General features: G+C 44.3%; 1 protein-coding gene across 4 annotated transcripts in view; it reads right to left on the bottom strand.

Moving 5' to 3' along the window:
* Positions 1–16,325, bottom strand: part of atad1b (ATPase family AAA domain containing 1b) — a 37,968-nt gene that overhangs the window by 6,665 nt on the left and 14,978 nt on the right. For all 4 annotated transcript variants that reach the window (XM_078413148.1, XM_078413147.1, XM_078413149.1 and 1 more), the window contains exons 3-7: positions 14,899–14,997; positions 12,691–12,811; positions 8,493–8,693; positions 2,746–2,852; positions 599–688 (exon numbers count right to left, since the gene is read on the bottom strand). In XM_078413148.1, the coding sequence (XP_078269274.1) occupies positions 599–688; positions 2,746–2,852; positions 8,493–8,693; positions 12,691–12,811; positions 14,899–14,997 (618 nt within the window). The remainder of the gene's footprint in view (positions 1–598; positions 689–2,745; positions 2,853–8,492; positions 8,694–12,690; positions 12,812–14,898; positions 14,998–16,325) is intronic.

Genomic DNA, 16,325 nt, shown 5'->3' with positions numbered 1-16,325 from the left:
ACCTGGAGTATTGTGTGCAGTTTTGGTCATCTAATTTGAGGAAGGACATTATTGCTATTGAGGGAATGCAGCATCGGTTCCCCGTGTTAATTCCCGGGATGGCGGGACTGACATATGATGAAAGAATGGGTCAACTGGGCTTGTATTCACTGGAATTTAGAAGGATGAGAGGGGATCTTATAGAAACATTTTAAAATTCTTAAAGGATTAAACAGGCTAGAGGCAGGAAAAGTGTTCGCCAAGTTGGGGGACTCCAGAACCAGGGGTCACATTTTAAGAATAAGGTGTAGGCCATGTAGGACTGAGATGAGTAAAAACTTTTCCACTCAGAGAGTTGTGAATCTGTGGAAATCTCTGCCACAGAAGGCAGTGGAGGCCAATTCACTGGATATTTTCTAGAGAGAGTTAGATTTAGCTTTTAGAACTAAAGGAATCAAGGGATTATGGGGCGAAAGCAGGAACAGGGTACTGATACCGGATGATCAGCCATGATCATATTAAATGGAGGTGCTGGCTCGAAGGGCTGAATGGCCTATTCCTGCAGCTATTTTTCTATGTTTCTATAATCTTATAGAATTATTCCCACATCGATACTTACGGGCTGGTTTATATGAAATCTTGTTGGCATCCTTCGCAAAATGGCAGAGTCTAGATCTTGTGGTCGGTTGGTGGCGCCCATCACGATTACCTGGGCAATCAGTACAACACCAATTTTATTAAAAAGAAGTGATATCCTTGGAACAGCAAGTCATCAACAATTCCATTATTTTGTTTCGTTATTTTACCTCATCAAATGATTCCAAAATGTGGTAAAATACTTTTTAATTGGAGACTAACACTTCGGCAGAATGAAAGCATAATAGCTCGTAAATTACTGATCATGGCTGTAGGAAACCTAGGATCCTACACATTCAAATTAAATAAGGCGGCACGGCGGTAGAGCTGCTGTCTTACATCGCTCGAGCCAGGGTACGATCCTGACGACGGATGCTGTCTGTGCAGAGTTTGTACGTCCCCCTCATGAGTTTTCTACAGGATCTCTGGTTTCCTCGCACACTCCAAAGACATAGAGGTTTGTAGGTTAATTGGCTTGGCATAATTGTAAATTGTCCCTGGTGAGTGGATGTTAATGTGCGGGGATTGCTGGGTTGGTGCGGACTCAGTGGGCCGAAGGGCCTGTTCCCGCGTTGTATCTCTAACCTAAACTAGAAATATGTCCACACCTAGTGTAGTATACATGAACTATCACGGAGAAACAAGCTTTTCATGGCGAAATTAAACTATTTCTGCACTCTGTATCTTTCCCTTTGCTTTGTCTATTGTACTTGAGTTTGAACCTATTGTATCTACGTATCTGAACTGTTCGGACAGGATGTTTGGACGCTATTTAAGAAACAGTCAGACAGGTACATGGATAGGACAGGTTTGGAAGGATATAAACCAAACGCGGGCATGTGGGACTAGTATAGCTGGGACATGTTGGCCAGTGTGGGCAACTTGGGCTGAAGGGCCTGTTTCCACACTGTACCACTCTAAGACTCTAGTATGCAAGACAAAGCTTTTCGCTCGGTACACATGACAATAACAAATCTAAGCCTAAAGATAAGGGGATGGCTTAAAATACTCACAGGTTTCTTTGATGGATAGACACAAAGTGCTGGAGTAACTCAGGTGGTCAGGCAGCATCTCTGGAAAAAAAGGATGGGTAACATTACGGGTCGAGACCCTTCTTTTGAAAAAGTCTGAAGTAGGGTCTTGACCCAAAACGTCACCCATCCTTTTTCTACAGAGATGCTGCCTGACCCGCAGAGTTACTCCAGCACTTTGTGTCTATCTTTGGTGTAAACCAGCATCCACAGTTCCTTGTTTCTACTATCTTTGATGGATGATTTATTCACGTAAGGGGAAGATTCATAAGGCGAGGTTCCTGTGGGGCTAAAGACTAATCAATAATGGAACTGGTGGTGGGGTGATTAAGACATGAAACAAGACTACGGGGTGGCTTTAAACTAAGACGACAAGCTTTAGTTTAAAAAATCTTTGAGGAGTGGAGGCATGCATAGAACTGTGGGATCTGTAGAACTATAAGAAAGCCTATCTTATAGTATCTTATAAGATTGGGCAGGACAAGACGTGCAGGTTTGTAGATTAATTAGCCTTTGTAAAATGCCCGTAGGCTGTAGAGAGTGGTTGAGAAAGTGGGATAACTTAGAACTAGTGTGATTTGTACGATCAATGATCAGCATGGACTCGGTGGGCCCGAAGGAACTTGTTTCCATGTTGTATCGCTAAACTAAACTAAGCACAAAGGTAATAGTTTAATTGAGTTCAGATACAGCGCGAAAACAGGCCCTTCGGCCCACCGAGTATGCAGCGACCAGTGAATCCTGTACACTAGCACCATCGTACACACCACAAGGACAATTTACAATCTTTACCAAAGCCAATTAACCTACAAACCTGTACGTCTTTGGAGTGTGGGAGGAAACGGGAGAAAACGTACAAACTCCACACAGACAGCATCCGTAGTCAGTCTGAAGAAGGGTCTCGACCCGAAACATCACCCATTCCCTCTCTCCTAGATGCTGCCTGACCTGCTGAGTTACTCCAGCATTTTGTGATTCACCCGTAGTCAGGATCGAACCCGGATATCTGGCGCTGTAAGGCAGCAATTCTACCGCTGTGCCACCACAGGTAAGTGAACAGACACAGAATATTAACATTGAAATCTCATAGTTCAGTCACCTGACAGTTGTAGTCTGTATCGAGTCCATCCCAGAGGCTCATAAACTGAGCCTTCATCATCGCTGTGGCTTCATGGTCAGAGCTGGACCGATTGCGCAGAAAAGAATCTAAGGGAAGAGTATAAAAAATCGTTAACATCAAACTCTTGACACTGGAGGATAGCACTTACAAAATGAAACCATCAACATGATTAGTGCAGGTGAACAAGAGGATAAAAAAAAACAAATGAATTATTTGTAAAGAAATAGTTCCACCAGGTGACAAAGTCAAAAGCAAGCAATATAAAAATTGGCAGTTTATATCCAATATTAGCAACAAATTGGTGGCACAGTTGCATGGTGGCGCAGCGGTAGAATTGCTGCCTCAGCACCGGAGACCCGGGTTTGGATCCTGACTACGGGCGCTGTCTGTACCGAGTTTGTACGTTCTCCCCGTGACCTGCGTGGGTTTTCTCCAAGATCTTCAGTTTCCTCCCGCATTCCAAAGACGTACAGGTTTGTAGGTAAATAGGCTTGGTGTATATATAAAATTGTCCCTAGTAATAGATAATAGACAATATGTGCAGGAGGAGGCCATTCGGCCCTTCGAGCCAGCACCGCCATTCAATGTGATCATGGCTGATCATTCTCAATCAGTACCCCGTTCCTGCCTTCTCCCCATACCCCCTGACTCCGCTATCCTTAAGAGCTCTATCTAGCTCTCTCTTGAATGCATTCAGAGAATTGGCCTCCACTGCCTTCTGAGGCAGAGAATTCCACAGATTCACAACTCTCTGACTGAAAAAAGTTTTTCCTCATCTCAGTTCTAAATTCTTAAACTGTGGCCCCTTGTTCTGGACTCCCCCAACATTGGGAACATGTTTCCTGCCTCTAACGTGTCCAACCCCTTAATAATCTTATACGTTTCGATAAGATCTCCTCTCATCCTTCTAAATTCCAGTGTATACAAGCGTAGTCGCTCCAGTCTTTCAACACATGACAGTCCCGCCATTCCGGGAATTAACCTAGTAAACCTACGTTGCACGCCCTCAACAGCAAGAATATCCTTCCTCAAATTTGGAGACCAAAACTGCACACAGTACTCCAGGTGCGGTCTCACTATGCGTGTAGGATAGTGTTAACTTGCAGGGATCGTTGTTCGGTGCAGACTCGGTGGGCCAAAAGGCCTATTTCTGCACTGTATCTCTAAAAAAATGGATTCCTATCACCCACTTGCGCAGACAAAAGCTTTTCACTGTATCTTTCACTTGTGACAATAATAAACTACACTAAGGAACCCAAATTATACTATATCTTGTGAAAGAGAAGGCAGTCCAAAGACATGTTTGAAGTTGCCAAAGGCAACCTACAACCTGCACAAATGGAAACCTTGCTAACAAAAATAAAGCAATCGGAAAGGTTAACAGAAAAATGGCAAAGAAGGAACTTTATTCAAGCAAGGATTTTTTTTGTGTAACAGGAATAGATTGCATTACTAATCAGTATTCAAAGTGGGAGGGAGTTCAAGTATGAATGGAAAAATGACAAATGTCCTGTTGAAAGTAATGTTTTCTCCGAGTCTATTTAATCATTGGCACTGTAAGGCAGCAACTCTACCGCTGCGCCACCATGCCGCCCCAGCGTATGTAAAGATCTGAGAGGAAATGGTGGGCATGGCATATCTTCTTCAGTGAGTAATATTTCTTGAGCACAAGTTACTCATTGAACCCAAATACTCCGAGCAAACACATAAATCACCACAACGTTCGGTTCAGTAGAAATTCATTCTCCTTCCACACCCTGCCACTGCAGCTGGAAGCTCAAAGCAAAAGAATTGAGCTAAAGCTCAAACTGGAAAAAATAACATTTATCCTGAAGTGTCACAAGCCACATTATTGACACAGGATGGGGAGGCTAAATACACGTTTGTTCTCATATTATGACACAGAGCACCAGAAATGACCTTTTGCAGTTTGCTTTTGTGACAATACCAACAGAATGTAACAGACACTGAATAATTAGGGTGGTGAATCATGTAATTAATATCTGCCCGAATATGATCCTTGACTGATACAGAATTAATTGAACAGAATATTTTCTCCAAAGGAAAGAGAAACAGTTATTTTCTCCTTGCGAGTGTTATGAATGCAAGCAGTAGGAGCATTTCCACCTCTCCTTCACCAATTAACAAAATTATATTTGATTAAGATAGACACAAAAAAGCTGGAGTAACTCAGTGGGTCAGACAGCATCTCTGGAGAAAAGGAATAGGTGACGTTTCGGGTCGAGACCCTTCCTCAGACCGTCACCTATTCCCTTTCTCCAGAGATGCTGCCTGACCCGCTGAGTTACTCCAGCTTTTTGTGTCTATCTAAAGCAGCATCTGCAGTTCCTTCCTACACATGACATTTGATTAAGCAGAGCTATTGTCCATTCACACCCAAAATTCTACTGACCTTTACGAGACAAATTATTCACAATATATAATATATAAGTGATCGGCACGATAATGTATGGGGAGCATTTAATGGCTCTGGGGGTGTACTCGTTGGACTTGAGAAGGATGAGGGGGAAGGGGGGTCTCATGGAAGCCTACTGAATAATGAAAGGCCTAGATAGAGTGGATGTGGAAAGGATGTTTCCAGTTGTGGAAGAGTCTAGAACCAGAGGGTTCAGAATAAAAGGAAGTACCTTTAGAATAGAGATGAGGAGGAATTCCATTAGCCAGAGGGTGGTGAATCTGTGCAATTCATTGCCACAGGCGTCTGTGGAGGCCAAGTCATTGTGTATTTTTTAAAGTGGAGATCGATACATTAGATGGGGCTTCAAAGGCTACAGGGAGAAGGCAGGAGAATGGGGTTGAGAGGAAAAAATGGATAAGCTATGATTGAATTGTGAAGTAGACTCGATGGGCCGAATGGCCTAATTCTGCTCCTTCGTCTTATAAAACAATGTACATCTTCCATTTCTGTCGAGGATTCATTCATATTTCCATGTTAAACTAAAAGGGAAGGTCCCTGAATAAAATCCGGTGTTTTGGAAACAGCCAGTAAGGTTACAAATGGTTAGGACAATACATCGACAAGTAGTTTGGAATTTGGTCAAAAAGTCAATCCTGAGGAAAAAAATAAAATTCAACAATAAATGTAATGTAGGGACTTTTGGAAACACTGGAGACTGAAAACGTGAACAAATTCTCCTACCTCAGCAACAAATCAGAACTATTGTGATGTAGAGAAATGCAACAACAGAAGACATCTCACAACCTGAAAACCTGAACTCATACTGTTGCCTGATAATGTAATCAAGATGAAAAGCGCTAAGCTTTAATATGGGTGCAAAACCTGGCTCCTGTGAGCTGCAGAATGTAAAAGATTGCAAGTTTACTTATAAACATGTGGACACAATCTGTGGTACAACATGAACCATATTATTTAATGCTAGATTTATTGGATCAAGTAGGCTGCCTGTTACAATCATTACTGTGTAGACAGCTGAGAAAGTGGATATAGTCAGTACCGGCATTACTTAAGGGTTCTCCTTCCGAGAAATGATTGTAAGCCAGTTTTGCCATGTCAGAAAAATCAATTTTCTACACTAAGCCATATTGTATCGCAGGCCGCTGAACCATCCTATCACCAACTTGAATGCGGTCCTGACCTACCATCTACCTCATCGGAGACCCTCGGACTATCATTAATCGGATTCTACCTTGCACTAAACGTTATTGTCCTGATCCTGTATCTATACACCGTGGACGGCTTGATTGTAATCATGTATAGTCTTTCTGCTGACTGGTTAGCACGCAACAAAAAAGCTTTTCCGGGCACCTCGGTACACGTGACAATAAACTAAACTCTAATGAACTTGCTACAATCCAGTCATTTCACTAAATAATCTCCATAACTCTACTCATAATTAAACCAATAGAATATATAACCTTATCCCCTCTGTTACCAGGCTTCTGAACGGTCCTACCATAAATTAGGATACTGTTCAATTCACCTTTATCTCATTGTGGACATTGGACTTTGTCTATGTTCTATGCTCTACAATGTTGAGAACTATATCCTGCACTCTGTATCTTTCCCTTTGCTCTACCTGGAGTACTTGAGTTTGGCTTGATTTCTGTTTATGTACACCATAAAGTCTGATGAAGGGTCTCGACCCGGAAAGTCACATATTCCTTCTCTCCAGAGATGCTGCCTGTCCCGCTGAGTTACTCCAGCCTTTTGTGTCTATCTTCGATTTAAACTAGCATCTGCAGTTCTTGTATATATTATGTATACCATTGTCCGACTTGACTGGATAGCATTCAAAATAAAGCTTTTCACTGTACCTCGGTACACATGACAATAATAAATCTAAACCTAAACATTAGTATTATTGCTATGATAGGAGAGGAAAGCTCTTCAGCGGGTAGTCCATAGAGCTCAGAGGACCATCGGAACACAGCTACCAGCCTTGGAGGGCATCTACAACACACGATGCCTCAGAAAAGCCACCAGCATCCACAAAGACTCTTCACACCCCTGCAACAGTCTGTTCGAACTTCTACCATCGGGCAGATGATACAAGGCCTTCTACGCCCGCACATCCAGGCTCAGGAACAGCTTCATCCCCAGGGCCATAGCTGCTGTGAACCGGTCCTGCTGAGCCGGATGGTCACATCGCACAGTGATCCGGCACAGATCTACTTGCACTTTATTCTGTTTTAAAACTGTTACAATTTGTTTCATTGGGTTGTTTAAATTAATACTGACTAGCTAATTAAATTATTGCGTCGTATGGGAGGCGCATTCCCAATCTCGTTGTACCCCTGTACAATGACAATAAAGGTATATTGCATTGTATTGTAAAAAAAAAGTTTCTTTAAAACGTCTTGAACAATTTGCATGGTCAAATTTCTGCAAGTCAGTTCAGCCTTAACACAGGCAGCCTAGAAAAATGAGATCTTATGTTTCTTCACTGTATTTTTCCCCCACATAAATTCTATTAGAGAAAATTTTATTCTGTATCTCAAATTTCTGGGAGGTGATTTATGGATATTGCAAGGGCGGATTTCCATCATTGGAACAGCTGCAAAGCGGGGGTGGTCTGTATATTGAAGAGTAATTAAATTATGTAACAGGACATAATTTAGCCTGAAAATAGACACAAAACGCTGGAGTAACTCAGTGGGTCAGGCAGCATCTCTGGAGAAAAGGAATGGGTGACGTTTCGGGTCGAGACCCTTCTTCAGACTTCTTCAGCCTGAAGAAGGGTCTCTTGCACTGTACGTTATTAGATTGCTACTAGACCAAGTGGACCCGTTGGGCCCAAACCTCTCCTGCACCCTCTCATCTCCCCTCCCCCCCTCGCTTCCCTTTCACCCCTTCCCTTCCCCCCTTTCCCGCCCCCCCCCCACTCCATCCCCCTCAACCCCCCTTATCCCTCCTCCCCCTCCCTCCTCAGGAGATAGATTTAAACTTTAAAATGTGAATAACTTTAAAAATATAACACCAATTTCAATGAAACTTCATCCATTAGCACCAAAGGCATAATGGTGAGTACGGCGAGCCTAAAATTGTCACGCTATCGTGTACCGTTTTGGCTGTAGTTCAGGAACAAACAAACGAGAGTTTTAGTTATACAGACAATGTAGTAGGAATTGCCTCTGTTGGAGTAGAGGTTTAAAAGGTGATCGCTGGTCGGCGCGGACTCAGTGGGTCGAAGGGCCTGTTTCCTCGCTGTGTCTCTAATGTCTAAGCAGGAATTATACAAGCTTACCAATTTCATCGATAAAGATGATGGCAGGTTGCAGTTTTACAGCCAGCGAGAATACAGCTGCAGCCAGTTTTTGGGATTCTCCGTACCATTTATCAGTCAAGGTGGACGGCTGCAGATTAATGAACCGACAGGCAGCTTCTTTAGCAGTAGCCTTGGCAATGAGAGTTTTACCACAGCCTGGAGGTCCATATAGGAGGACACCTAAAATGAAACAAAGAGCATTCCTGAAAGTTATTTAAGGGTCTCATCATCATATCACACATACAGGAATAGATAGGGGACACGCACAGTCTTTTAGCCAGAGCAGGGGAATCAAGAACCAGAGGGCATAGGTTTAAGGTGACGGGGGAGAGTTGTAGTCAGAGAGTTGTACATCTGTGGAATTCTCTGCCTCAGAAGGCAGTGGAGGCCAATTCTCTGAATGCATTCAAGAGAGAGCTAGATAGAGCTCTTAAGGATAGCAGAGTCAGGGAGTATGGGGAGAAGGCAGGAATGGGGTACTGATTGAGAATGATCAGCCATGATCGCATTGAATGGTGGTGCTGGCTCGAAGGGCCGAATGGCCTACTCCTGCACATATTGTCTATTTAATTGGAACCTGAGGGGGTAAATTCTTTTGTTACACAAAAGGTGGTAGGTACGTGGAACAAGCTGCCAGAGGAGGTAGTTGAGGCAGGTACACTCACAACTTTTAAAAAACAATTGGACAGGTACATGGATTAGCATCGCTTTAGAGGGATATGGGCCGAAAAGCAGGCAGATGGGGCTGGTGTAGATGGGGCATGCTGGTCGGTGTGGGCAAGTTGCTCATCGGGACTTCCGCGGCCGACCGGCGGGTGGAATTTGCCCCCTGCAGCCGGGACTCTGCAACCGCTGCCAGGCCGGAGCCGGAGCCGGAGACGGCAGATCTGTTCCCACGGCCGACCTCCGAGGCCGACTTTGCGGGCCGGTCGGTCCTCGGCCCCTCAGCGGACCCATCCTGTGCCGGTGGACTCCTCTCGGAGGCCGTGACCTCCGCTGGCCCGGCAAAACGGACAGTCTAGAAAGGCCCTGGAACCAAGGGTGCAGGAAAATCGGTGGTGGACCTGTACAAGTGCAGCATCTTAAAAACACTTTATCAAAATGAATACAGAACATCACTTTATTCCAAATTAATTACACAGAACATTGCATAGAAACATAGATGCAGGAGTAGGCAATTCGGACCTTCGAGCCGGCACTGCCATTCAATATGATCATGGCTGATCATCCAACTCAGTATCCCGTACCTGCCTTCTCTCCATACCCCCTGATCCCTTTAGCCACAAGGGCCACATCTAACTCCCTCTTAACTATAGCCAATGAACTGGCCTCAACTACCTTCTGTGGCAGAGAATTCCACAGATTCACCACTCTCTGTGTGAAAAAAAACGTTATCATCTCGGTCCTAAAAGACTTCCCCCTTATCCTTAAACTGTGACCCCTTGTTCTGGACTTCCCCAACATCGGGAACAATCTTCCTGCATCTAGCCTGTCCAACCCCTTAAGAATTTTGTAAGTTTCTATAAGATCCCCCTCAATCTTCTAAATTCCAGCGAGTACAAGCCGAGTCTATCCAGTCTTTCTTCATATGAAAGTCCTGCCATCCCAGGAATCAATCCACATCACACCGTGAACTTGTTGAATCTACTGTTAACACAGCGTGGGTTATTGCAGCGTTTACACAGGAAATGGCCAGCTGCTTTCCACCCCTTGAGGTAAAATTCAAACAGAAATTTCAAACAGAATAATGGGTTTTAAAGAACTTATAAATAAAAAAATCATAGAATTAAATGTTTCTAATAGATAAAAACAACTTGATATGGGTTGAAATAAACTCACATTTATACACCCACATCTACACCATTTGTTCCAATACTCAACACAGCTATGAAGAGGCAAGTGTTGGTTACACTTGAATGGTGCTCAATCAACATCCACCCCAATTACTATGTCACAGTAATGACTTTCAATGAGAATTATACCTTTCTACAGACCGATTTCACTGACAGTTTAGTTTAGTTTAGTGTACAGATACAGCATGGAAACTGGACTTTCGGCCCACCGAGTCCGCGCCGACCAGCGAAAACCCCATACACTAGTTCTATCCTACACACTCGGGACAATTTACAGAGGCCAATCAACCTACAAACCTGCACGTCTTTCGAATGTGGGAGGAAACTGGAGCACCTGGAAAAAACCCACGCGGTCACATGGAGAACGTACAAACTCCGTAGACAGCACCCGTAGTCAGGATGGAACCAGGGTCTCTAGCGTTGTAAGACAGCAAATCTACCGCTGCGCCAGCGTGCCGCCCGTGAACCCACGCCTCCAGTTGGAGACCGGAACACCCGCTGCACTGCAGGACTTTAGTCCTCTAGTCTGGCGCCTTCGACCACTCAGCCATCCTGACAAAAGCTTGGATACAGTGGATGTGGAGAGGATGTTTCTACTAGTGGGAGAGTCTTGGACTGGAGGTCATAGCCTTAGTAATAAAGGACGTTCCTTTAGGAAGGAGATGAGGAAGAATTTCTTTAGTCAGAGGGTGGTGAAACTGTGGAATTCTTTGCCACAGAAGGCCGTCAATTGATATTTTTAAAGCAGAGATAGATAACTTTTGATTAGTACGGGTGTCAGGGGTTATGGGGAGAAGGCAGGAAAATGGGGTTAGGAGGAAGAGATAGATCAGCCATGACTGAATGGCGGAGTAGACTTGATGATCCAAATGGCCTAATTCTGATCCTATCACTTTTGACATGGTATCAGCGATGTGCAAATAACACCCAATAACCAAAGGATCAAAGATGTTACAACATTTGTAGTTATTGATCTTCTTTCTGCACCTGGCCAAAGACTCATCAAGATTAGGGTGGCACAGTGGTAGAGCTAATGCCTTACAGTGCCAGAGAGCCGGGTTCGATCCTGACTGTGGGTGCTGTCTGTACGGAGTTTGTACGTTCTCCCCGTGACCTGCATGGGTTTTCTCTGAGATCTTCGGTTTCCTCACACACTCCAAAGACGTACAGGTTTGTAGGTTAATTGGCTTGGTGTCAATGTAAAAACGACTCTGATGTCAAAATTGCTCACAATTGTCCCGAGTGTGTGCAGGGTAGCGTTAATGTACCGGGCTCCCTGGTCGGCGCGGACTCGGTGGACCGAAGGGCCGGTTTCCACGGTGTATCTCTAAACTAAAAATTAGGCCAGCCATCAAGTATGCTTTAAAGAACAGGAATAGCAGTAGGTGGAGGCATTCACCACAAAGCCTGCTCTGCCAGTCCAAGTTCATGGCTGAACTTCTGTTCTCGTGCCACTTCCTTGCACTATCCTTTCCATCCCTCCGATTGCCTGCCATCGACGAATTAATGAATCTTTGTTTCGAATGAACCATATTAACTTTGATTAGAATCCCATTCTAATCAATTGGAAATGACCAGTTGCAATGCTGTAACCTCAGTCACCTTGCAAAGGATGACCAGACATTGAGTTCTGACCCAGCTTAAAATGCTTGCTCTAACCATGCCTGCCATTTGGCTACTTATAAAAAAGGTAGCTGAATAGTCTGAATTTAGAAACCACACGTGCCTTTGCTAAAGACGTTAGTTAGGTGTCTAACCCATATGCTTCCTAAGTTCATAAGTTCTAGGAGCAGATTTTTTCCATTCGGCCCATTCAATCATTCTACACCATTCAATCATGGTTGAACTATCTTTCCCTCACCCCCATTCTCCTGCCTTCTCCCCATAGCCCCTGACACCCGTACTAATCACGAATCTGTCTGCCTCAGCCTTAAAAATATCCATTGACTTGGCCTCCGCAGCCAATGAATTCCACGGATTCACCACCCTCTGACTAGAGAAATTCCTCCTCGTCTCCTTTGCGAAGGTACGTCCTTTTATTCTGAGGTTATGGCCTCTGGTCCGAGTCTCTCCCACTAGTGGAAACATCCTCTCCACACCCACTCTATCCAGGCCTTTCACTATTCGGAAAGTTTCAATGAGGTCCCCCGTTATCCTAAACTCCAGCGAGTCCAGGCTCAATGCCATCAAACGCTCATCATTTGTTAACCGGATCATTAATGGGATCATTCTCGTAAACCCCCTCTGGAGCCTCTCGAAAGCCAGCACATCCTTCCTCAGATATGGGGCTCACAAGATATGTTTCAACCCCTCTGATTGATTACCTTTTGGAGGCTGCAACAGCCTGGAACCTTCAAACAAGTGCCGTTTTTGAATTGGTAATATGACGGTGTCTTTGAGTTCTGCAATCACATCATCCAAGCCAGCAACGTCATCCCATGTAACCTGATGAAAGCAGGCAGATGAAGGCGTATTAACCAGGTAGTGCATGGACAGAGGTTTCAATAAAACAATGCTCTGTGCAGTCATACAAAAGGCTGGAGTAAATGTAAATGCTATCTTTATGATTTGTTAAGTTTGTTTTGAAATGTTTGAAGCAAAACTATCCAGTGAAAACAGTATATGACAGGAGAAGACAGGAGAATGAAATTGTTTGTTTGTTTGTTCCTGAACTACAGCCAAAACGGTACACGATAGCGCGACAATTTTAGGCCCACCTTACTCACCGTCGTCCCTTTGGTGCTAATGGAAGAAGTTTCATTGAAATCGGTGTTATATTTTTTAAGTTATTCACATTTTAAAGTTTAAATCTATCTCCTAGGGAGGGAGGGGGATGGAGGGAGGGAGGATAAGGGGGTTGGGGGGGATGGGAAGGGAGGAGGGGGAGAGGGTGCTGCACCACATGTGTGGATTTAAAACTGGCTTACTCATAGAAAACAGAGGGTTGTGGTGGAATGGTGTTTGCGGCCAGTGGTGTTCCACAAGGACCTTTTGCTGTGACCTCTGTTGTAAGTATATATATGCAACGAATTGGATGTCAAATGTCGAGGTTTGGTTAGTAAATTTTCAGACAACTGTGAGGAAGATTGTCAAAGTATACAGCGGGATATAGATCAGCTACAGAACTGGGCGGAGAAATGGTGTCAAAGGTTACGGGGAGAAGGCAGGAGAGTGGGGTTGAGTGGGGGAAAAAACAGATCAGCCTTGATCGAATGGTGGAGCAGACTCAATGGGTCGAATGGCCTCATTCTGCTCCTCTGTGTTATGATGATGTAATAAAAAGGAACTGCAGATGCTGGTTTACACCAAGCATTAACACAAAATGCTGGTATAGCAGGTCAGGCAGCAGCTCTGGAGAAAATGTCACTTGTCCATTTTCTCAAAAAAATACTGCCTGACCTGCTAAGTTATACCAATATTTTGTGTCTAGCTTTGTTATGATCTTATAATCTTCCAACACTAGCTGACCAAACCTGGTGACGCCTATAATGGCTTGATCCTTTAACGAATACAGTACATTCAAACTGCTAGCTTAAAAAAAGCGTAGTTAAGAACTGCAGATGCTGGTTTAAAAAGAAGATAGACACAAAAAGCTGGAGTAACTCAGCGGGTCAGGCAGCATCTCTGGAGAAAAGGATGTAGGTGACGTTTCGGGTCACGACCCTTCTTCAGGGTCCGAAATGTCACCCATTACTTTCCTCCGGAGATGCTGTCTGACCCGCTGAGTCACTCGAGCTTTTTGTGTCTATCTTCAGCTTAAGAAAAGTGCAGGTTGCTTTATGAGAAGTCCATTATACTGCAATTACAACAGTGCACAGTTAATACAATCATTACCATCTCTACACCGGCCAGCTTTGGTGTTCCAGTGCAAGAACAATTATACAACTGTACCTTTTTATATCTCTAGTTTACCTCTCCCCTGACTCTCCGTCCAACGAAGGGTCTTGACCCGAAACGTCGCCTATTCCTTTTCTCCAGAGGTTCTTTACGAGAATGATCCCAGGAATGAGTAGGTTTACCTATGATGAGCGTTTGTCGACACTGGACCTGTACTCGCTGGAGTTTAGATGAATGAGGGGGAGACCTCATTGAAACATACAGAATAGTGAAAGGCTTGGATAGAGTGGATGTGGAGAGGATGTTTCCACTGGTGGAAGAGTCTAGGGCGAGAGGTCATAGCCTCAGAAATAAAGGACGTTCTTTTGGGAAGGAGATGAGGAGATAGTTCTTTAGTCAGAGGGTGGTGAATCGGTGGAATTATTTGCCACAGAAGGCTGTGCAGGCCAAGTCAGTGGATATTTTTAAGGCAGAGGTAGTTACATTCTTGATTAGTACAGGTGTCAGAGGTTACAGGGAGAAGGCGGGAGAATGGGGTTAGGAGGGAGAGATAGATCAGCCATGATTGAATGGCGGAGTAGACATGATGGGATGAATGGCCTAATTCGACTCCTATCACTTGACCTTACGCTGCCTGTCCCACTGAGTTACCAGCATTTAGTGTTGACCTTAAGTATAATTGAGGCGTGCCTTACCTGCATATTCAGTGGGTCCACAAGGTGTGCTGCAATGCTCATCTCGTACTCGGTTAGCTTGACGTTCTTCACACCGATCTGCTTCATTAGCCTCTCTGCCTGAAAGTCAATTAATAATCAATCCAAATTGTAACAGAAAGCAAACTCAGGCTCACGACGACATCGGCATGTTGATCTATTCATACATTGACAATATTAAATAGCAAGATTAAACTCTCAGTTCATAAGTTATAAGAGCAGAATTAGGCCATTCGCCCCATCAAGTCTACTTCGCCATTCAATCATGGCTGATCTATCTTTTCGTCTCAACCCCATTCTCCTGCCTTCTCCCCATTAGCCCTGATACCTGTTCAAAAGAAAATGTCTCATTGCATCTAACTCCAAAGCGCACATTTGTTTCTCCACAATGAATGAAAGCAAAGCAATAAATTATAATAAATATTTACTTAAAACTACAAAGGAAAGATGGTGGATACAAGCAGATGCTGGTTTACAAAAAAAAGACACAAGGTGCTGGACAAACTCAGCGGGCGGGATCAGGCAGCACCTCTAGAGAACATGGATGGTCACACCCAAGGTGAAGGCAAAATGTATATAAGTGGCCACCAGGGAAGAGGAAGGGAGAGGCATAGAGTGCAAGAATCCTCAGTGGCCATAGATAGACACAAAATGCTGGAGTAACTCAGGCAGCATCTCTGGACAGAAGGAATGGGTGGCCCTTCTTCAGACTGATGTCAGGGGGGGGGCTGGGAGATACATAGATAAGGAAGTATAAGGTGTGAAAACAAGGCAAAGGGAGTGGGGATCAAGGAAAATGTAGAATAGATCATTGTTAGCTGGGAGAAGGCAACAACAAAGCAAGCAGAGATAAAATGTAGTCGGAGGCAGTAAGACTGGTTGGAGAACTAGGAAGGGGGAGGGATGGAGAGAGAGAGAGAATGCAAGGGTTACTTGAAGTTGGAGAAGTCAATGTTCATACCGCTGGGGTGTAAGCGGCCCATGCAAAATATGAGGTGCTGTTCCTCCAATTTGCGCTGGGCCGCACTCTGACAATTCTCAGTGGCTATTCTGCTCAAAGATCAAGTATACTCTTATGCTCTTATGGATGCTGTCAGAAGTTTGGGGGGGGGGGGGGGGGATGACTGTTCCGAGGAGAACAGTAGCAGCAGTCAGGTATGCAGCATAAAGCCTGAGGCAAGGCAAGGTAGGGTGAGGTCAGACAGAGGGATGATGAGAGGTGACCCGTCGATTTAAGAGGTAGACGGGAGATTCCGTGACAGCAATATAGCAATCCAGGATATTGATTTCTCTAATTTCAATTAACCCTTGCATTCCCTCTCTCTCCACCCCTCCCCCACCCGGGTATTTTGTTCACTCCTAGTTACAGCTAACAATGACCTGTTTCCTTTATCATTGTGTAGGAAGGA

The sequence above is a fragment of the Rhinoraja longicauda genome, chromosome 16, assembly GCF_053455715.1.
Source record: "Rhinoraja longicauda isolate Sanriku21f chromosome 16, sRhiLon1.1, whole genome shotgun sequence".
Taxonomy (NCBI): Eukaryota; Metazoa; Chordata; class Chondrichthyes; order Rajiformes; family Arhynchobatidae; genus Rhinoraja; species Rhinoraja longicauda.
The sequence above is the reverse complement of the archived record's forward strand: the minus strand, read 5'-3'. Positions and strand labels throughout refer to the sequence as shown.